At 41.1% G+C, this 22,724-nt stretch overlaps 2 protein-coding genes across 13 annotated transcripts in view; one reads left to right on the top strand and one right to left on the bottom strand.

The window, feature by feature from the left end:
- The window catches only part of mcf2l2 (MCF.2 cell line derived transforming sequence-like 2), a 136,271-nt gene that overhangs the window by 39,127 nt on the left and 74,420 nt on the right, over positions 1-22,724 (bottom strand). For all 12 annotated transcript variants that reach the window (XM_071345519.1, XM_071345518.1, XM_071345522.1 and 9 more), the window contains 4 exons: positions 19,783-19,974; positions 19,484-19,670; positions 19,025-19,131; positions 17,912-18,000 (listed from right to left, as the gene is read on the bottom strand). In XM_071345519.1, coding sequence (XP_071201620.1) covers positions 17,912-18,000; positions 19,025-19,131; positions 19,484-19,670; positions 19,783-19,974 — 575 coding nt within the window. The remainder of the gene's footprint in view (positions 1-17,911; positions 18,001-19,024; positions 19,132-19,483; positions 19,671-19,782; positions 19,975-22,724) is intronic.
- On the top strand, positions 816-12,889 carry b3gnt5a (UDP-GlcNAc:betaGal beta-1,3-N-acetylglucosaminyltransferase 5a). Its single transcript, XM_071345531.1, has 2 exons — positions 816-1,045; positions 9,818-12,889. Exon 2 carries the CDS (start codon positions 10,110-10,112, stop codon positions 11,226-11,228), a length of 1,119 nt encoding a protein of 372 aa, XP_071201632.1. The 5' UTR covers positions 816-1,045; positions 9,818-10,109; the 3' UTR covers positions 11,229-12,889.

Below are 22,724 nucleotides of genomic sequence, written 5' to 3'. Positions count from 1 at the left end.
CACTGAGTGCTGTTTGATGTATGAGCACATTTTATAGGTCAATAAAGCTCTTCAAAGGCACCCGCCACTCTCACGGAGGCAGGCATCTGTCATATCATAGGTGACTGCCTTCCCAAGTCCCAACACAATAGGATATTTGCATATCCATTTTTGGATGTGGGAAGGCAGCATCGTGTGAATAAATATCATGGACAGAGACGCCTTCATTGAACCCCTGGGGGAAAAAACATTCCATGAAGTCATGTGCCTAGCCTGTTATTGGTGCTCCTAAGTAAGACAAGTTTTCTTGAATGCCCTAGTGGACAGTGTTTATATTAATGATAATTACTTGGTCGTTCTCCCTCAAGTTGTTTACACTAGCTAAATGTATTAGTGCATAAACGAGCTGAGATGTCTACAGCCCTCTGTGTGCCAAGAAGAAGATAAAATCACCCTCCAACCAAAAAGCAATGCTTTAACTATATAAAACAAAGAACGTATACATGTCATGCACTAAAAGAACACCTTGCCAATGCCAGTTTGTCCTGTGCATACCTGACTTTGTATGGCTACAATCCCTTCCCTAATGTGACCCTCGGGAACACTGAATTACTTTTATTAAGAAGAGTATGTACTACCGGATGCAATTCAGATGACAAATTCCAAGCTCTGACATAGAATCCAGCCTCACTCCTGCTGGTTGGCCTCACTGATTTGATAATAACTTGAGAAATCATAGACTGACTAAGCCGAGGCAGGCAGGGGGAGTAAAGGGGCTGGGCTTTCCCCCTCTTGCCCAGCAGTTTCCTCCCCCACCAGTCCCACTCTGCTCTCTCACTCTCTCACAGTCACACAGTTGGAGAGACATATACAGACAGAGCAGCTCAGGTAGCAGCCCTGAACCCTGGAGTTACTACACAGTTACGCTGTTGTTCCCTACACACAGACAGGAAAGAGAAAAAGAGCGTGAAAGAGGGGGATAGTGCTCATCTACTGGAAAGGAGGGGCAGGGGAGAGTACTTTTCTGTACTTTTCCCAGAAACACGTGGATGGAACTCACAGGCTGGTAAGTGATCAGGGAGAGGGAGGTGTGGGGGTTTTATGCTCTAGCTGAAAGACTGTTTATAATACCTTAGGGTGCTCAAAGCAAGAGTTCACACTGTTTTTACAGTTAGCCTGTGGGGAGATGTCCATTAACAGTAGAATCATCGCTGGGATGAGGAGGGAGAGAGGGGGGGAGAGGCCAATCCCCTTTCATAGAATTGGAACCTAACCTCTCTTGGTAGGTTTTAAACAATAGACACAGGAAATCTAACAGAATAAAAAACACAATTATACTCAACAATGATATAGAAAATGAGATCATTTTAGAGATCATTGGTAGATATGATAAAACATCTGCTAATACAAATAAGAGCTCTGTTTAAGTGTTCTTATCTATAGTGGTTAGTAGCTCCAATTTTTCTTGGGTAGAGGCTTTTCAGCACATCAAGCTTACATCACATTGTGAATACAAATTTGTTGGATGCATTTGCAGTTAGTTTTGGTTGTGTTTCAGATTACTTTGTGCCCAATAGAAATGAATGGTAAATAATGTATTGTGTCATTTGAGTAACTTTTATTATAAATAAGAATAAGAATATATGTTTCTAAACACTTCTAAATTAATGTGGATGCTACCATAATTACAGATAATCCTGAATGGGTCGCCAATCATGATGAGTGAGACAGTTACAGAGGGTCAAAGATCATACCCCCAATCATACCCCCTCTCACCATTACCAATAGGTTAGCATGTCTTGGGGGTATGATTTTTGACCCTCTGTAACTTTCTCAATCATCATGATTGGCGACCCATTCAGTATTATCCGTAATAATAGGCACAAAATAATCTGAAACACAACCAAAATGAACTGCAAATGCATCCTAGAAGTTAGTAAAGTCAAAATCTTGATGTAGTCATTGCGCACTAGGAATATGGGACCAAATACTAAACTTCTGACTACTTTATTCATAAGAATCTTTAGGGATGTCAATCATTTTTTTCTCCCCAATTTCGTGGTATCCAATTGTTAGTAGTTACTATCTTGTCTCATCGCTACAACTCCCGTACGGGCTCGGGAGAGACGAAGGTCGAAAGCCATGCGTCCTCCGAAACACAACCAAGCCGCACTGCTTCTTAACACAGCGCGCATCCAACCCGGAAGGCAGCTGCACCAATGTGTCGGAGGAAACACCGTGCACATGGCGACCTTGGTTAGCGTGCACTGCACCCGGCCCGCCACAGGAGTCGCTGGTGCTCGATGAGACAAGGACATCCCTGGGACATCCCCGGCCAAACCCTCCCTAACCCGAACGACGCTAGGCCAATTGTGCGTCGCCCCACGGACCTCCCGGTCGCGGCCGGCTGCGACAGAGCCTGGGCGCGAACCCAGAGTCTCTGGTGGCACAGCTAGCGCTGCGATACAGTGCCCTAGACCACTGCGCCACCTGGGAGGCCCTTGACCCCTACCTTTTTGAGTAAAACAAACAAAATTTATTTCTTTGATCAATTTTATTAGTATAAAATGTCGATATAGCAAAATAGCTTTTTTGTCAATTACATCATCCATATATCAGTTTAAAATCATAACATTTTTCAATTACCCCTCATTTTTACCAGTGAAGGTGGGCTTGTTTGAGTGGTAAGGCGACTGTTAAACGAAAGCCAAGGAGTGAAGTCGGGGGAAGTGCATCTGCGACAGCCAAAAGCGGGACACTGATGTGGTTTTCAACAGCAAGGCTCCATTGTTTCTAAAAGTTGTTCTTTATAATGTTGAATTAAACGTGTCTCCAACCCCCATATCACACGCTCACAAACTCTACATTCGTGTGTACATTGTACAATCAATTGGTGAGAGAAAGCATCAAATATCACATTTATGTGCGCATATCCACTGTATACATGGATTGCGGCAAAGTTGGTTCCTGTGTCAGTGATGTCTTTGGTCACGTTTGCGTGGGTCAAACAAAAACACCCTAATGAGTGGTTGATAATAGAGCCTCCCACAATGCAGGCGATGGCTGCAGAATGAAGTTGGTGAAGAGCAATTACAGAAACTTGCAGTCAAAATTTAATGACCTTTGATCACATGATATTTTTGGACAATTTTTTTGACAAGGTCGGACAATTTCTATCCCCATAATTCAACACTTTAAAAAAGTGGTGACCAACAATGGTCATCTTCTTGGCAAAAGTGATCTGCTCGAAAGCGCCCAGTGTTACAATTGCAGGGTTAAATGTAACATTTAAATTCCGCCACTCTCTGTTGCATTGTTTACGACCAGTATGTCCTAGAAACGTAGTTACAGGGATTTTCCTCATTTGTGCAAAAGTCCATTGTCTGTCATCCGTTCTCTCTCCTCTGTGACCCGGAAACAGTGGAGTGTGTCAATTCATTAGTAGGCAAACGGAAGACGGTCTCCCCTCCTCGATAGCCTCCTTTTGGCGAGGGAGCACAAGTGTTTCCCTTCGTGAAAGACTTTAAATCTGTCACACCCCCCTTGGAATCAGCTATTGTTTTCTCGAAGATGAAAAGCTACTTATCATTTTATCTATTGAATGTATTGCACATTTACATTACATTTAAGTCATTTAGCAGACGCTCTTATCCAGAGCGACTTACAAATTGGAAAGTTCATACATATTCATCCTGGTCCCCCCGTGGGGAATGAACCCACAACCCTGGCGTTGCAAGCGCCATGCTCTACCAACTGAGCTACACGGGACCGCGACCACGTGCACAACTAGTTATATTTGTTTTGATCACTTTATACATTTATTTTGGGATTCCAGCCTGTAAATGTAATTTGGCTGATGACACGCGATTGGAGAATGAGTCATTTCATAAATCTTTCGTCCACTTTACGTCTCCTCGCCACCTCTCCTCGATTACCTTTGACCATTTTCAAAAAGGAGGCCAGAGAGAACGGAGGACGCAGGAGTTGAGCAAATCTATACTGAACAAAAATATAAATGCAACATAACGATTTTACTGAGTTACAGTTCATATAAGGATATCAGCCAAATTAAATACAGTGGCAAGAAAAAGTATGTGAACCCTATCCACAGAATATTTTGGCAGTAGTGCTGTGGAACATCCAGGTACTCTTTTGCGAACTTCAGACGTGCAGCAATGTTTTTTTGGACAGCAGTTGCTTCTTCCGTGGTGTCCTCTCATGAACACTATTCTTGTTTAGTGTTTTACGTATCGTATACTTGTCAATAGAGATGTTAGCATGTTCCAGAGATTTCTGTAAGTCTTCAGCTGACACTGTAGGATTCTTCTTAACCTCATTGAGCATTATGGCTCTTGCAGTCATCGTTGCAGGATGGCCACTCCTAGGGAGAGTAGCAAAAGTGCTGAACTTTCTAAATGTATAGACAATTCGTCTTACCGTGGACTGATGAACATCAAGGATTTTAGAGCTACTTTTGTAACCCTTTCCAGCTTTACGCAAGTCAACAGTGAATGTTTAAATTATGTATTCAATATAGACAAGAAAAATACAATAATTTGTGTGTTATTTGTTTATGCACACTGTGTTTGTCTATTGTTGTGACTTTTATGACCAAGTTATGCAGAAATACAGGTAATTCCAAAGGATTCACATGCTTTTTCTTGCCACTGTAAATCTAATCTATGAATTTCACATGACTGGGCAGGGGAGCAGCCATTGGTGGGTCTGGGAAGGCCCACCCACTGGGAAGTGAGGCCTAGCAATCAGAATGAGTTTTTACCCACAAAAGGGCTTTATTACAGATATAAATACTCCTCGGTTTGATCAGCTGTCCGGGTGGCTGGTCTCAGACCATCCCGCAGGTGAAGAAGCCAGATGTGGAGGTCCTGGGCTGGCGTGGTAACACGTGGTCTGCGGTTGTGAGGCCGGTTGGATGTACTGTCAAATTCACTAAAACCACGTTGGAGGCGGTTTATGGTAGAGAAAATAACATTAAATTATCTGGAACAGCTCTGGTGGACATTCCTGCAGTCAGCATCCCAATTTCACGCTCCATCAAAACTTGAGACATCTGTGGCATTGTGTTGTGTGACAAAACTGTACATTTTAGAGTGGCCTTTTATTGTCCCCAGCACAAAGTACACCTGTGTAATGATCATGCTGTTTAATCAGCTTCTTGATATACCACACCTGTCAGGTGGATGGATTATCTTGGGGATTTGATCTAGCAACCTTTCGGTTACTGGCCCAACGCTCTAACCACTAGGCTACCTGCCGCCACTAACAGGGATGTAAACAAATGTGCACACGAGAATGACGATGCATGCCGTCTCCACGAGAATGACGATGCATGCCGTCTCCACGAGAATGACGATGCATGCCGTCTCCACGAGAATGACGATGCATGCCGTCTCCACTAGAATGACGATGCATGCCGTCTCCACTAGAATGATGATGCATGCTGTCAGGGCAGCTCATTGTTGTGCACCACCCGTTTGCCTAAATCTGCTGCTGTAATGATATCTTGTTGTTATGGTGACTGTTTTGTACAGACTTCAGCAATTCCATAGCCTCTGTTGGTTTAAAGCCCCTCCATTATTGAACTTTGCGCTGGGTTAGCTTTTGCATTCATTCACAAAAGTTACTTCCCTAGAATCAAATTAACTTGTGAATACTATTAGTAGGTCTCTGTGTCTTGTATGAAGGAAGTTAGAGGTAGATTCGTGAGCCAACGCTAACTAGCATATTAGCTGTACCCAAAGACTTCCAGTCTTTGCGCTAATACTAGCTTCCTTCATACTGGACGCAAGACATAAAAATGGTATCCACAAGTTCATCTGACTCTAGGGAAGTAAATAAAGGGCAGCATCACCAAAATCCCAAACTATCCCTTTAAGATACTTCACACTGAACAAGCACAGAGGATTGACTCTGACTGATGAACACGGTGAATAGGCCATCATCATTGAATAGATAGATACAGTTGAAGTCGGAAGTTTACATACGCTTAGGTTGGAGTCATTAAAACTAGTTTTTCAACCACTCCACACATGTCTTGTTAACAAACTATAGTTTTGGCAAGTCGGTTAGACATCTGCTTTGTGCATGACACAAGTAATCTTTCCAACAATTGTTTACAGACCGATTATTTCACTTATAATTCACTATCACAATTCCAGTGGGTCAGAAGTTTACATACACTAAGTTGACTATGCCTTTAAACAGCTTGAAAAATTCCAGAAAATTATGCCATGGCTTTAGAAGCTTCTGATAGGCTAATTGACATAATTTGAGTCAATTGGAGGTGTACCTGTGTATGTATTTCAAGGCATACCTTCAAACTCAGCGCCTCTTTGCTTGACATCATGGGAAAATCAAAAGAAATCAGCCAAGACCTCAGAAAAAATTTGTAGACCTCCACAAGCCCAGTTCATCCTTGGGAGCAATTTCCAAATGCCTGAAGGTACCACGTTCATCTGTACAAATAGTATGCAAGTATAAACACCACGGAACCATGCAGCCGTCATACTGGTCAGGAAGGAGACGCGTTCTGTCTCCTAGAGATGAACGTACTTTGGTGCGAAAAGTGCAAATCAATCCCAGAACAACAGCAAAGGACCTTGTGAAGATGCTGGAGGAAACAGGTACAAAAGTATCTATATCCACAGTAAAACGAGTCCTATATCGACATAACCTGAAAGACCGCTCAGCAAGGAAGAAGCCACTGCTCCAAAACCGCCCAAAAAAGGCAGACTACGGTTTGCAACTGCACATGGGGACAAAGATCGTACTTTCTGGAGAAATGTCCTCTGGTCTGATGAAACAAAAATAGAACTGTTTGGCCATAATGACCATCGTTATGTTTGGAGGAAAAAGGGGGAGGCTTGTAAGCCAAATAAACACCATCCCAACCATGAAGTATGGGGTTGGCAGCATCATGTTGTGGGGGTGCTTTGCTGCAGGAGGGACTGGTGCACTTCACAAAATAGATGGCATCATGAGAAAGGAACATTATGTGGATATATTGAAGCAACATCTCAAGACATCAGTCAGGAAGTTAAAAGCTTCTTCGCAAATGGGTCTTCCAAATGGACAATGACCCCAAGCATACTTCCAAAGGTGTGGCAAAATGGCTTAAGGACAACAAAGTCAAGGTATTGGAGTGGCCATCACAAAGCCCTAACCTCAATCCTATAGAAAATGTGTGGGTAGAACTGAAAAAGCATGTGCGAGCAAGGAGGCCTACAAACCTGACTCAGTTACACCAGCTCTGACAGGAGGAATGGGCCAGAATTCACCTCACTTCGTTTGAAACGTTTGACCCAAGTTAAACAATTTAAAGGCAATGCTACCAAATACTAATTGAGTGTATGTAAACTTCTGAGCCACTGGGAATGTGATGAAAGAAATAAAAGCTGAAATAAACCATACTCTCTATTATTATTCAGACATTTCACATTCTTAAAATAAAGTGGTGATCCTAACTGACCGAATACAGGGAATTTTTACTAGGATTAAATGTCAGGAATTGTGAAAAACTGAGTTTAAATGTATTTGGCTAAGGTGTATGTAAACTTCCGACTTCAACTGTAGAGCACACAGGGATGGATGTAAGCACTGAAAAATAACAGAAATTCAATATTCTAATCAAATTAGTGAAAATTGTATGAAACAAATTTGCCCTGCCCTGACCTCCATTGCTGTCTTCTGTGGAAGTTAGTCACTACGGCCTCTGTGACATAGCATATAATAAATTGTCTAGAGGCTTCCTGTATGCTGAAAAACACTTGTAGGTAATAGGCCTATTTGTATCTTGACTCCAGCAAATAGACTGACACTAAAAACCTCCCATTGGGCACAATCTGGTTGAATCAATGTTGTTCAACGTAATGTGTCAACGTATTGTGACGTGAAATCTACTTGGAAAATACATTGGATTACAAGTCATCAACCCATAAGTCATCCATGTAAAATGTTGTTTTGAGGGTGTCAGTTCTACCACAGGATTGTGTCATCATGGTAACCACTTTTCAACATAGATAAACCTTAATATAAGATGTGAATCCAACATATCAATTATACATTTGTTGAATTGTGTTTGGTGGTCAATGCAACCAAATATTACCAGATGTATCTTCTGCTATGATAGTTCCATCTGTGCCACTGACTTAGTGTGACTTTAAATCCAGTTTGTCTACAAATTATGAATTGTTATGTTGGATTCACATCTCCAACCAAAAATATAAGATAATGAATAGGATTAATTAAAATCAAACATTAAATGCACTTTAAATAAAGTTGAATTTGATTTACTCCTAATCTTTAATTTAAATTTTTGGTTGAGATGGAGACTATTAATGATTAATTTGTAGACAAACTAGAATTAAAGCCAGACTAAGTCAGTGGTACAAAAGATACATCTCCTTCAAACAGTTGATATTTGGTTGCATTGACAACCAAACACAATTCAATATTAATTTTGTAATACAGTAAATAGCCTAAAGTTAAGGCTATCTTACAAACTAAAGTAACAGTATTCATTCAACCTTAAAATGAGTAACACATCCATGGCCACATTGAGGTTAATGTAATAACTATAAATGCCTTCTTATGTAATCATAGAAAATCACTAGCACTATGTATTTTTAATGTAATCTCAACTACAATCCAGGTCATTTCGTTGTGCTATTAGATGAAGCACAGTGAGAACACATGATTAAATTGTTGTATGAATAAAAAATATCTAATAATGTATTCCCATTTCAACTTTGTTGAATTTTTAAATGGTTGAAAGCGCAGTGATAACATATTTACATGACAACTAAACCAAACATTTGGCATTGTTTTTCCATTGGAATTTGGTTATGCCTTTAGATGGTTGAAAGCATAGTGATAACACATTGGGAAATCAACAAACTTCTGGCTGTCTTTTCAAGTGGGTGAATACAGGTTGAAATCTCATTGATCAACCAAATGTTGCCCAAATGTCCAAGTTTAAATGACGTGGTGTGCCCAGTGGACTACTTCAAGGCATTTCATATCATCGGTTTCAACTATAACATTTGTAGGCTGCAAAACAACAGTCAGAAAACAAATAAAGGCTAGGAGGAACGATTAAATAATTTCCCTCAGTAATGTCCTCGCGCCCTGCATTCATAGTAGGCTTATTAAATCCGTTTGAAAAGGTAAGGTCAAAATTAATTGGTAAACATGTAGGCTTACCTTACCTACACTAATTGGTCGCGAATTCAATTGCGAGCCATGACGCTTCTCTTGTGTAGCGAGCACTGAGCATACGTGTTTTTTTACAGCTTTCCTTCTTTTATTTGGAATCATTGGAATATGAGAACATTTATAATTTCGCCTTTAGCCTTGTTGTTATTTCATTCCGATGAGTAGGCTGATTGAAAAGCCACAATACCAGTTTGTGTTCATAGACCTACAATCAATATTGAATTTGGACTGTCCAAGCTTTGTTGACTAATTCGACCCACGGTTGTTGTTTGGTCGTCACTAGTTACCACTGCCACAAAGTCATAAACCCTGCCTATTTTAACAATTTATCTTATTAAAATGTGATTTTAAACCTAACATTAACCACACTCCTAACCTTAAATTAAGACCAAAAAGCAAAAACATTTTTCATGAATTTGTAGAAAATAGACCATTTTGACTTTGTGGCTGTGGTAACTAGTCTCGCTCCAGTTGGTACAGAATAGGCGGGCGCAATTGATTTAAGTAGCCCGGCAGAGTTCGCACTTTAGCACCATTGGAATAACTTCAGAAGTCCAAACACAGGTTTAGCCAATTGTTCATATTTTTGTCTTTCTCTTTTCAGATCTTATGATGTGGGTCGCTCTTTGACCGGACTGTGTGGACACGGGTAGCAAAACAGTGATGACTCGAGACATACTTGTCTCAACAATACAGTCACAGTAGAGAGCGGAGGAGATGAAATTCAACGAAATACCAACATTTCTCAAAGGAGCCCATGTCTCCAGTTGGGTCAATATGATGGAACTCATGCACTCCCAAATCATTTGGAATAATTGTGAAAGTAGAAGCCTCTCAAAGGCAACTACCTATTGGACTTGACAAAAAAACGGGGTGAGGGCAGGAAGGATCGCAGAATGTTTATGAATTTCAGAAGGATCAGAAGATGTCAATGTGTGCAGCTGGTGACGACAGGCTTTGTCCTGTCTGTGTTGATGGTTTGCTGGGAGCAGCTGGACCACCATGTGGAGAACCGCTACTTGGTCAACAGCTATGACTTCATCAACAAGAGCTTTGGCATCAGCCAGCAGGAGTCGGAAAGCCTGAGCAACTTCCTGTACCTCATCAACCACCATGACAAGTGTAACAGCAATGAAGTGCTGCTGCTGCTGTTTGTCAAATCTTCCCCAGAGAACCTGGAGAGGAGGCAGGCCATCCGGGCCACCTGGGGGAATGAGAACTACATCCAAAAGGAGCTGGGGGCCACCGTGAGGGTGGTGTTTGCCCTGGGGGTCTACTCCAACCCCCAGCAGAGGGGCAGTGTGCAGAGAGGGCTGCTGGGGGAGGACCAGGTCTATGGGGACCTGGTCCAGCAGGACTTTGTGGACACCTTTCACAACCTCACCATCAAACTGCTGCTGCAGTTCCGCTGGAGACACACCTACTGCAGCAAAGCACGCTTCCTCATGTCAGCCGACGACGACATCTTTGTCCACATGCCCAACCTGGTGCACTACCTGCAGGGCCTGATCCAGCAGGGGGCCCGGGACCTCTGGGTGGGCCACGTGCACAGGGGAGCCCCCCCTATCCGCCAGAAGGACAGCAAGTACCACGTGCCTTATGAGATGTACCAGTGGCCCTCCTACCCAGACTACACCGCAGGGGCAGGGTATGTAGTCTCAAGGGACGTGGCTGCCAAAATCTACCAGGCAACTCTGTTCCTCAATGCCTCGCTGTACATTGACGATGTGTTCATGGGCATCTGTGCCAACGCCATGGGGGTGTCTCCCCAGGAACATGTTTACTTTTCAGGGGAAGGGAAGGCCCCCTATCACCCCTGCATCTATGATAAGATGATCACCTCTCACGGACATGTGGCAGACGTCCGCTACCTGTGGAAGGCAGCTATGGACCCACAGATTCATGACATTTCCTCTGGCCAGGTGGGAAAGCTGTACTGCACAGCAGTGAAAATCATGCTCCTCTGTAAACCTTACTATTTAAATACCTATCCATGCAAGGCAGCCTTTTCATAGTGTACTGTTAGGCTGCACAGAATGTCACTGCAGTCTTTTTCATTTATATTTCAGTGTCTGCAGCTGGTATCATTTTCAAAATGAAGACCAAAGGCATGTTCTTGACCATATATTCACCATACCTGCCTTGGCTTGATGGATACTGCAGTTGTACTTTGTGGTTTAGCTAATTGTGTGATGTAAACAGACGTTACAGAGTTCATGTTCTTGGCTGCAGTCAATAAGTCAAAAGTGAAAAATCCTTCAAATTAAATTTTGCTAGCAGTGTTTTTATTCAGTTTACCATTGCTCATTATCTGTATCATACACATTTTATAATCCCTCTTCTCTCTACAGAGCTAACGCCATGTCTTCCCCTGTTTCACTTCTCCTAAAATGTCAGGCTGCAAACCAGGAGTAGACAAGGGAATTTCCCAAAACAATCTGCTTCAAACCACATCCTGCTCACTAAATCATTCCATATGAACTCTGCTCCCCCATCTCTCCCGTCTTTGTCTGGGTCCCCCAAAAAGGCAACATGCAGTATTTAGTGACACTGCAGACAGGAATTCACTGGCACCAGAGGGAGGAGTGAAGCTAGATTTGGATTCAGTATAGATCTCTAGGGGCCCTAGCCCACAGTACCATGCGTCAGGGACTTAGGGCAAATAAACAGTGCTTCTCCATTGTGGTTGAATGAAAAATGCAGAATGTGACGAAATCCACTGTGGGATGGAAAAACTCAATCTCTCAACCTTATATGGAATAAATTGACTTCGTGCAGTTTTATCCGGTACTACTTTATGCTTTAAGAGATGCTGCCAGTGATGGGAAATCAAAATCAACCAGGATGTTGCTATTCATGTGTTTTTAAAATCTATTGTGTACAAAAAAGCCCTCTTATGCAAAAATACCCAGAACTGTTACGGGACATTTTAGCATATCAGGTGACATACAGTATGTACAGTAGCTGTTGTATGTTTCAAATACACATGACCTACATTGATGCCTGTGCTTATCAGAAGAGGGGAATGCAAATGTCATTTCACTTCCTGTGTCAGATGTGTCAGAGATTATACTGCCTTTTGCATCCGTACAATCTAACAAATCCCTTAGACGTGGCAAATAATGTTTTCAAAATTCTGAATAAAATGACGAGTGTTCCATATCAGGAGGCATTGTGCAGGCTGAAATTAGAGCAGGAGACATTCCACAAGCAGGTGTGTGGTCACCTGGTGCTCACTGTCAGCTGGGAGGCTCTGCCTTAAGTCTCTCTTCATCTCTACAAATCCTCTCTTCAGACAGCTATACTGTGTGTGCTATGCTCTCCTAAACTCTCCTTTCAATTGTCACTTTCTGTCTGTGACCTCTCTCAAAGTGCCTTAAAACAAGCTAATGGTTGAGGAAATTGAGTTTCACCCATAGGAGGGAAAAGCTGTGCCAAAGGGAACTTTTTTGGATTCATACACTGGGTACCTTACATCCAGCAGGGCTTAATGATGATTTTGACATGAGGGTCATGTTTCAATCTGATTTCCACGATCCCTGGCTATGTGGTTCTTGTAATTTATGACAGTTCTTTAATCCGTTACCCCCTTACTATGCTGAACAAAAACAAACGCAATATGTAAAGTGTTGGTCCCATGTTTCATGAGCTGAAATAAAAGATCCCCAACATTTTCTATATGCACAAAAATCTTATTTCTCTCAAATTTTGAGCACAAATTTGTTTACATCCCTGTTAGAGAGCATTTCTCCTTTCCCAAAATAATCCATCCACCTGACATGTGTGGCATATCAAGAAGCTGATTAAACAGCATGATCATTACACATCATTACATCATTACACATTAAATGTGTACTTTATATTCATTGTTTTTTCAGTCTTAATATATTATAAATATGCTATCATCACACTTCAATACACTTATTAAAAGTGTAGTTTAAATTCATTGTTTTTCCAGTCTTTTAGTATACTATAAATATACTATCATCAACTTCAATATGCTTATTAAAAGTGTACTTTAAATGAATTGTTTTTCAATATTTAAGTATACTATGTTCACTATCATTAAACTTCAATTTCAAACATTTTAATTGTAATTTAGTATATTCATTCAAAATACACTTGGACTTGTATTTAAGTTTAAGAATCTATTTTATGTAACTCTGCTTGTGAGTGATCAAGTGCACTATAAGTATACAGTAACTTGCAAAAGTATTCATACCCCCTGGAATGGGATTAATATTGATTTTTTTATAGATTTTTTTATTTCACCTTTAACCAGGTAGGCTAGTTGAGAACAAGTTCTCATTTACAACTGCAACCTGGCCAAGATAAAGCAAAACAGTGCAGCACAAACAACAACACAGAGTTACACATGGAATAAACAAACATACAGTCAATAATACAATAATACAATAGAAAAAGTCTATATACAGTGTGTGCAAATGAGGTAGGATAACGGAGGTAAGGCAATAAATAGCCCATAGTGGAAAAATAATTACAATAGAGCTATTAAACACTGGAGTGATAGATGTGCAGAAGATGAGTGTACAAGTAGAGATACTGGGGTGCAAAGGAGCAAAATAAATAAAATAGATAACAGTATGGGGATGAGGTAGTTGGATGGGCTAATTACAGATGGGCTATGTACTGTACATGTGCAGTAATCTATGAGCTGCTCTGACAGCTGGTGCTTAAAGTTAGTGAGGGAGATATGAGTCTCCGGCTTCAGTGATTTGTGCAGTTCGTTCCAGTCAGTGGCAGCAGAGAACTGGAAGGAAAGGCGGCCGAACGAGGAATTGGCTTTGGGGGTGACCAGTGAAATATACCTGCTGGAGCGTGTGCTACGTGTGGGTGCTGCTATGGTGACCAGTGAGCTGAGATAAGGCGGAGCTTTACCTAGCAAAGACTTATAGATGACCTGGAGCCAGTGGGTTTGGCAACGAATATGAAGCGAGGGCCAGCCAACGAGAGCATACAGGTCGCAATGGTGGGTAGTACATGGGGCTTTGGTGACAAAACGGATGGCACTGTGATAGATTGCATCAAATTTGCTGAGTAGAGTGTTGGAGGCTATTTTGTAAATGACATCGCAAAAGTCAAGGATCGGTAGGATGGTCAGTTTTACAAGGGTATGTTTGGCAGCATGAGTGAAGGATGCTTTATTGCGAAATAGGAAGCCGATTCTAGATTTAATTTTGGATTGGAGATGCTTAATGTGAGTCTGGAAGGAGAGTTTACAGTGTAACCAGACACCTAGGTATTTGCAGTTGTCGACATATTCTAAGTCAGAACCGTCCAGAGTAGTGATGCTGGGCGGGCGGGCAGGTGTGGGCAGCGATCGGTTGAAGAGCATGCATTTCGTTTTACTTGCATTTAAGAGCAATTGGAGGCCACGGAAGGAGAGTTGTATGGCATTGAAGCTAGTCTGGAGGTTTGTTAACACAATGTCCTTCCAGGATACCCGGGCCAGGTCGATTAGAAAGGCCTGCTCGCTGAAGTGTTTTCGGGAGCGTTTGACAGTGATGAGGGGTGGTTGTTTGACCTCAGACCCGTTACGGACGCAGGCAATGAGGCAGTGATCGCTGAGATCCTGGTTGAAGACAGCAGAGGTGTATTTGGAGGTCAGGCTGGTTAGGATGATATGAGGGTGCCCGTGTTTACGGATTTGGGGTTGTACCTGGTAGGTTCATTGATAATTTGTGTGCGATTGAGGGCATCAAGTTTAGATTGTAGGATGGCCGGGGTGTTAAGCATGTCCCAGTTTAGGTCACCTAACAGCACGAGCTCTGAAGAAAGATGGGGGGCAATCAATTCACATATGGTGTCCAGGGCACAGCTGGGGGCAGAAGGTGGTCTAGCGCAAGCGGCAACGGTGAGAGACTTGTTTCTGGAAAGGTGGAATTTTAAAAGCAGGAGCTTTAATTGAATGGTCATTTCTTGTCAACAATGAACTCAAAATACTCTGTAATGTCAAAATAGAAGAAAAAGTCCAAAACAAAAATTAAGATTAATAAAAATTTGATAACTAAAATATAGTCGTTGCATAAGTATTCAGACCTTTTGTTTAGGCAAGCCTAAATTAGTTTTTGGCTTAACAAATCACATAATAAGTTACATGGATTCTGTGTGAAATAACAGTGGTTGACATGATTTCTGAATGAGTAACCCTTCCTCTGTCCTCAATACATAGAACATCTGTAAAGTCCCTCAGTCAAGTTTTGAATTTCAAGCACAGATTCAACTACAAAGACCAGGCTGCCCTTCAAAAGCTTCATAAAAGGGGCAGTGATTGGTAGATCGGTAACAATATCAAATCAGAAATGAAATATCTATTTCAGTCAAGTTAATAATTATGTTGTGGATGATGTATTAAACCACCAGGAACATCAAAGATACAGTCATCCTTCTGAACTGTGCTGCAGGACAGTAATGAAACTGCTCAGGGATGTTACCATGAGGCCATTGGTGTTGTTAAAACAGAGTTCAATGGCTGTGATGAGAGAAAACCGAGGATGGATCAACAACGTTTTAGTGACTCCACAATAATGATTTGAAAATAACAATACAAATATACAGAATATATAAAGTAATACTGCAAAAAAAAATGGCCTAAAAGCAAAACCTTATGTTTGGGGCAAATCCAACACAACACATCACTGAGTAACTGCCGCCTTATTTTCAAGCATGGTGGTTGGTGGCTACATCACGGTATGGGTATGCTTGACATCGGCAAATACTGGGGAGTTTTTCCAGTTAAAAAGTAACGGGATAGAGCTAAGCATAAGCAAAATCCTAAAGGAAAACTTGCTTCAGTCTGCTTTACAACATACATTGCGAGAGGAATTCACCTTTCAGCAGGACAATAACCAACAACACAAGGCTAAATCTACACTGGAGTTGCTTACCAAGAAGACAGTGAATGTTCCTGAGGGGCCAAGTTACAGTTTTGACTTAAATCTGCTTGTTTTAAAATAGCTGTGTAGCCATGAGCACCAACATCTTGACAGAGCTTGAATTATGAAAATAATATAGGGCTAATATTGCACAAGAAGACTCACCTCTGTAATCGCTGCCAAAGGTGTTTCTAGCAGGTATTGACTCAGGGAGCTGAATACAATTTTTTTTATTGAAATCTTCCACTTTGACAAAGTATTTTGTGTAGATTGTTGACCAAAAATTACAATTAAATTTGTTTTAGTCCCACTTTGTTAAATCAAAATGTGAATAAATCCAAGGGGTATGAATACCTTTGCAAAGCTGTCATCAAGGTGAAGGGTGGCTACTTTGAAGAATCTTAAATATAAAATATATTTTGATTTGTTTAACACTTTTTTGGTTACTACATGATTCCATATGTGTTATTTCATAGTTTTGATGTCTTCAATATTATTCTACAATATAGAAAATAGTAAAAACAAAGAAAAACCCTTGAATGAGTAGGCGTTGACTGGTCCTGTATTTAAAGTATACTTTCAAAAACTAATGTGCACAAAAAAAATGCATATTTCCCAGCATCCTTTTCTGCAGCTGAAGTTTTGATTTATACTATGATATTGTTCCTAATATTTAGTTTATTCAAATATTTTGATGTTCATTTTCAAACTGAATAATGTTGTACTTTTAATTACAGATTACACATTTTATTGAAATGTTCATTTATTTCCGAAATGTGAACCACTAAAGTGTGAAATGCCAATGGTGCACAGTTCACAAAAACGTCCCTTAAAAATTTCTGCTCCAGCCACAACTCCTTTGTAAATAGCATGTTAAAATTGTCTGAGAAGATGCCTCGGTCAATCAAGGAAAGAAAGTATGCTTGAAACACATTATAAATATAATTTTTTTGTAAATAAAATACATGAATTTTATTTCAAATACCATTTTAGTATATTTCTAATTTATGAGAAATATACATAAAATGTACTTAAGGTGTAATCCATAGATTAGGTTCTAATTTATTTATTTCAATTGACTGATTTCCTTATATGAACTGTAACTCTGTAAAACCGTAGAAATTGTTGCATGTTGCGTTTATATTTTTGTTCAGTATAGTTCTCATATTTTTTTTATGTTTGTCCTGGTTGTGACACCTGATTCTTGTTTGTTAAGTGTTTATATTTCATGTTAAAAATACATGATAAAACATTTCAAACTATCTAAAAATAATAATGTAAAACATTTACACATCAGTAAATTTTTTACTTAAAAAATTCCACCCCAAAACTATATTTTGGTATCAGTTTCATTAGTCCATTGTTGATATAGTCTCAACATGTTTTGCATGTCAGCAATCACATTTTCAAGATATATAACTTTCAAAATACAGAAATACAGCTGGTATCATGCAAATGCATCAAACCGATGTGCCTCCTGGCACTGTGTTTTAACCCAAGTGTTGCTCATCATGTCTGACTGCATTGACACACGTTGGCTATATGTGGCTCTTCATCTCCTGCACCTCAGCTACAGTTGGGTGTACGGCAGATTCTCCTCAGTTACTGAGGGAATGGTAGTCTATTGTAGATGTTGACATCATAAACCATATCATTAGCAACTTTTTGAGTACATACAGCAGTTGCTCTGTATCAACTTTGACGGAGAGCAGAGAGAAAGAGGAAGAAAGGACGGTTCTCTTTCTCAGAATATTTTACTTTACATATTGTAGAAGGGCAGAGAAGAGAAAATATCCATTTACCTCCGCCTGGTTGAAAGACTCTCCTCTGTCTCGTTCGTCACCAGGATGTGGCTGGAGCCTCCCTGGCTTGCCTCATGCATTACCTCAATCTGGGGACAGAAACACAGAGTGATGCAGTCATGGATACTGTAGGTAGAGGAAGGGTCACGCACATATACCTTGGAGGCCCCTATTTCCTTTCAAATATCACACTCCTGGTCCACGAGCGTTGTGCCATAACTGCAAGGTTGCTGGTTTGAATTCCAGAGCCAACTGGGTGAAACATCTGTCGATGTGCCCTTGAGCAAGGCACTAATTGCTCCTGTAAGTCGCTCTGGATAAGAGTTACTGCTAAATGACAAAAATGTAAATGGTATTAGATAAGATGAGATGCTTATCATGCATGACTAGTATGGCACATTATTGATATTCATCAGACAGACATGATGTTGTCAGGGACAAATTTGCATAATTGATTTCAACTAGGGCTCTAGGTTTTCTTATCTCCACATGTTTCAGCTGGGGAAAGGCAGGAAACAGAAGATAGTAAAACTGGACACCCCAATGACTTTCTCTCCCAGACTCCCATTGACCATGTCACGTTCGTCGTAGTGAGGAGACCAAAGCGTGGCGTGATGTGAATACATCTTCTTTAATGAAACGAAGAACACTTAACAAACTAATACAAAACGAACATGAAGCTAAGAATAACGATGGCAGACATGCAACATCTCATAGACAATCACCCACAAACCAAACTGGAAAATGGCAACCTAAATAGGATCCCCAATCAGAGACAACGATAAACAGCTGCCTCTGATTGGGAACCATAGACATAATGCCTAGACTACAAACACACACCTAGACATACCCAAAACCCTAGACAAGACAAAAACACACATACCACCCTCGTCACACCCTGACCTAACCAAAATAATAAAGAAAACAAAGATAACTAAGGTCAGGGCGTGACAGACCAAGAGTTCTGTTCTAATAAATGATAAAATAACTATATTGGTGGAACACTGTCATAAAAATGGACCAGTGGCTAGCCACCAAAAACAAATGGTTGTTGTTGTTGTAGATGAGGTTGAACCATTCAGGTTCAATTGTCTAGAGTTCATCAGATCTTACCTTGAGGCTCCCTTTGACTTTGCGACTTAAATTTTTCTTTTTGGCAAACTCAGCCTCCGTGGGCTGCTTTGTGGCACTGGAGTTCTCTGAGGTCCTTCGACTGAGTGCTGGTAATGGTTACAGAACAGGGATGGGAAAAAGAAGAAAGAGAACCATAAGTCCTGTTTCCATTCTCTATGTGTGGAACAACAGCAGAAGGCCCTGGCCCAAAGCCATGTCCTCTTCCTGTCGTAGTACCGCAGTGAATACAATAAACTTCCTTTACAAGGCTAAGGCATCAGGATGTAAGGTTTTAAACATATGTTTTGTCTAAAACTAGAAAATGACTACTTCCTGGCAAGTAAAGTATAGTATATAGACTATCTTTCAGTTTGAATAGCAATGAATAGGCTCTACATTGATGGTCTTGTGTTGAGGGCAGGTAAAGTTTGTGGTTAGGTCAACGTGGGGGAGACTTACCAGGGGCAGGGCCGGTGGTCCTGGGTGTTTTGGAGGGCGCGTGGCGATTGGGAGAGGACTCAGGCCGGGGTGCCACAGGCTGGATGGGCCGGGTCTGTTTGGCCGACAGCTTCTTCAGACTGACCTGTCTCTTCTCAAACATCTCCTGTACATCGTCCAACCTTTTTAGAGCCTTCTTTACATTGGCCTGAGGGAAAGCACAATACAAGTGGTAAAAAAATTGAACAATTGTTAATCAGTAGGCTGAGAACTCCAGGAACTAGGATTCCATGAGTGATTTAAGGGACCACTGCACATACCTTGACTTCAGCGTTGAGGACTAGCTCATACTGGTTGTGGTTGTTCTTGAGGTCACTCAGTTGGTTCTCCTTGGCCGTCTCCAGGAACTTCTCAATGTCCTGCAGCGCTGCCTCAGCCCCATCCTGGGACTGGCACTTGTCCACTGCCTGAGAGGCCAGCAGATACACCCCCGACTCACACCACTGGTTCACCTGCAACCACCAGAGAACACATGGATGAATAAACAATAACTACAGTATGTACTGTCGAGGCTCCACATCAGTAGTATATATCTATGCTCATTGGCATGGCACTATCTCTTTTGAACAACTATACATAGCATTTGCAGTAGCGGTGCGTGGGTAAAATCACTGGGGAAGCCAAATCAGGGGGAAAAAAGCATTATTACAACCTATGTGTTGTGATAATTGTGTTGTTTGCTCTATAACCTGTTAGTTAATATGCCTTGACACTGTGACCAAGACAATAAGAAGCCACAGTGGCAAAATAAATTCAACCACACTTTTGTTTCATCACAAAACCAGGGAGCAACATCTGCCCTGTGAAGTCCACAAAACATAATGCATGTAACAAACAGTTACATTACCTACAGCACAGTCAAGCAAGTTAATGTTTCCAACATTTCTGGACTAGGAAACAACTATTGATTTAAAACCACTGAGAGGTCCTGCAAGTCGCAAATATTAACCAGGCGCTGCCTCCACTATTCCAGCACTATTTCAACATAATCTAATTACCTATGCTTAGTCTAAAACAGTGATAACTAAAATATACCAAAAATGATTTATTCCAATCAACATAAGCTAAATATGATGTGGGCTGTCCATGGTACTGATTTGTGTGTATGTGTGTGTGTGTGTGTGTGTGTGTGTGTGTGTGTGTGTGTGTGTGTGTGTGTGTGTGTGTGTGTGTGTGTGTGTGTGTGTGTGTGTGTGTGTGTGTGTGTGTGTGTGTGTGTGTGTGTGTGTGCGTGTGTGTGTGTGTGTGTGTGTGCAAGTAGAAAAGAACATGTCGACTCACCCTACCTGTAGAGAAACGCCAATGCCATCCTCCTCTTTCATGTTGCCTAAACAGTCTATGACTCTGTCATACACGCTGTTACAGGCTTTGGTTTTTCCATTTTATATTTTGAGGTTGGACGTTAGCACGAGGGGCACACCAATTGGTGTCACCTCATTAGTCAGTCTGTGTTACGCCTGTTCTGGTTGGTCATCTTGTTAGATGGAAGGTGTTTCACCTGGTTGGCCCAGGTGCTATTTCAGAGTGGCTGGCCAAGTGCTCCAGTTGTCTTGAGAGATGTGGAGGGTCAACAACTAGTTATTATTATCTAGAAAACCGTTCTTTGCCTGATTTCCCTGATTTTGTTTTGCTCCACCTTTTTGGTTTGCTTCCTGTCTTTTTTGGGTTTTTCTTTTGTTTGCCTCTTCTTGGGCAAATTTAGTGGGCGCTCATGGTGGGTTCCAGTTGTTGCTAGTCAACTTTCAGTGAACACCCCCATGAGTGTCTTTCAGAACGCCTCCTAAAACCCCACCTGTTTCATTTTGGTTATTGGTCAGTGACTCTTTGTTAGTTCCACCTTCTGTTTGAGCGACATTTTTTGTTTTCTTGCGGGAGAATGTAACAACACTTTTAGTTTTTATTGTCCTAGGCTACCTGGCTAAAATGCTTGCTCGCTAGCCTAACTTCCTTTTATGAGCAACGATGTTCCAGGCAAGCTAGTTAACATTAGCCTAACGTTACTACATCTAGATACATGTTGAACTTCAATCCTCTCATGCCAGGGGCACAATGTATGAATTTATGGTTGGATCAGAATTTATGTTATAATCATTGGCCAGTACAGAGAATTAAGTAAAACCACATGTTAAAATCCCTATCTCCATCCATTGCTAGTTTAGAAAAGAGACAATTTTAGCTAGCTAGCCACCGGAGGACACCGACACAAAAATATTAAACAATTCCAGTTTTCTGTCAATGATGTTTGGCTTCTAATGTGATGTGATTGGTGTGAAGTCAAATCCAAACTGGCTTCCCTTGACACTTTCTTTTGGTGCACTAGGACCATTCACAGCTGAGCTCCCTCTGTTTAACTCAACGCTGATTGGCAACAAAAAAAAAGTATCAAGGGAGGCCAAATGCTCATCGGCTTCCCTTGCATGCAATGTTATGTGCTGCAACAATATCATAGTATTTTTGACCAGACAGCATCAGATACATGGGCTACACATAAAGAGACAGAGTGGAGCTGTTTAGTTCACTTGGATGCTTTCTCTGGTGAGATACATTCACCCTCGTGCGAATTGAAGGACATTTATGAAATACAGAGACGAAAGATATATTATTTTGTTTCTTTTTTTATTTGTGGTGGCATTTAAACAATATGTAAATCTTCATCCAGGCATGTTGTACTGTTTACAACAAGTTCTTGGTTTGGTATGTGGTTATCACCTACATGGAAGATTAAAGAATACCTCATGATAGGCAGTAGACCACAGTATTTACAAAGAGACTTTGCATCTATATTTTTTATAGCTGTTTATTTACCACAAACTGATGCTGGCACTAAGACCGCACTCAACAAGCTGTATAGAGCCATAAGCAAACAAGAAAATGCTCACCCGGAGTCGGTGCTCCTAGTGGCCGGTCACTTTAAAGCAGGAAAACTGAAATCCATTTTACCTCATTTCTACCAGCATGTCACCTGTGCAACTGGAGGCGAAAAAAACTCTGGTTCACCTTTACTCCACACACAGAGACACGTACAAAGTTCTCCCACACCCTCCATTTGTCAAATCTGACCATTACTTTATCCTCCTGATTCCTGCTTACAAGTAAAAACTCAAACAGGAAGTACCAGTGACACGCTCAATATGGAAGTGGTCTGCTGAAGTGGATGCTAAAGATGGCGCCGACAGAGATGGTCGCCTCGCTTCGCGTTCTT

The sequence above is a fragment of the Salvelinus alpinus genome, chromosome 16 (genome assembly GCF_045679555.1).
Source record: "Salvelinus alpinus chromosome 16, SLU_Salpinus.1, whole genome shotgun sequence".
Taxonomy (NCBI): Eukaryota; Metazoa; Chordata; class Actinopteri; order Salmoniformes; family Salmonidae; genus Salvelinus; species Salvelinus alpinus.
This window is presented reverse-complemented; position numbering and strand designations above follow the sequence as displayed.

Coding starts and splice junctions, on each gene's coding strand:
- b3gnt5a (XM_071345531.1), top strand. CDS start 10,110: ATGTTTATGAATTTCAGAAGGATCAGAAGATGTCAATGTGTGCAGCTG.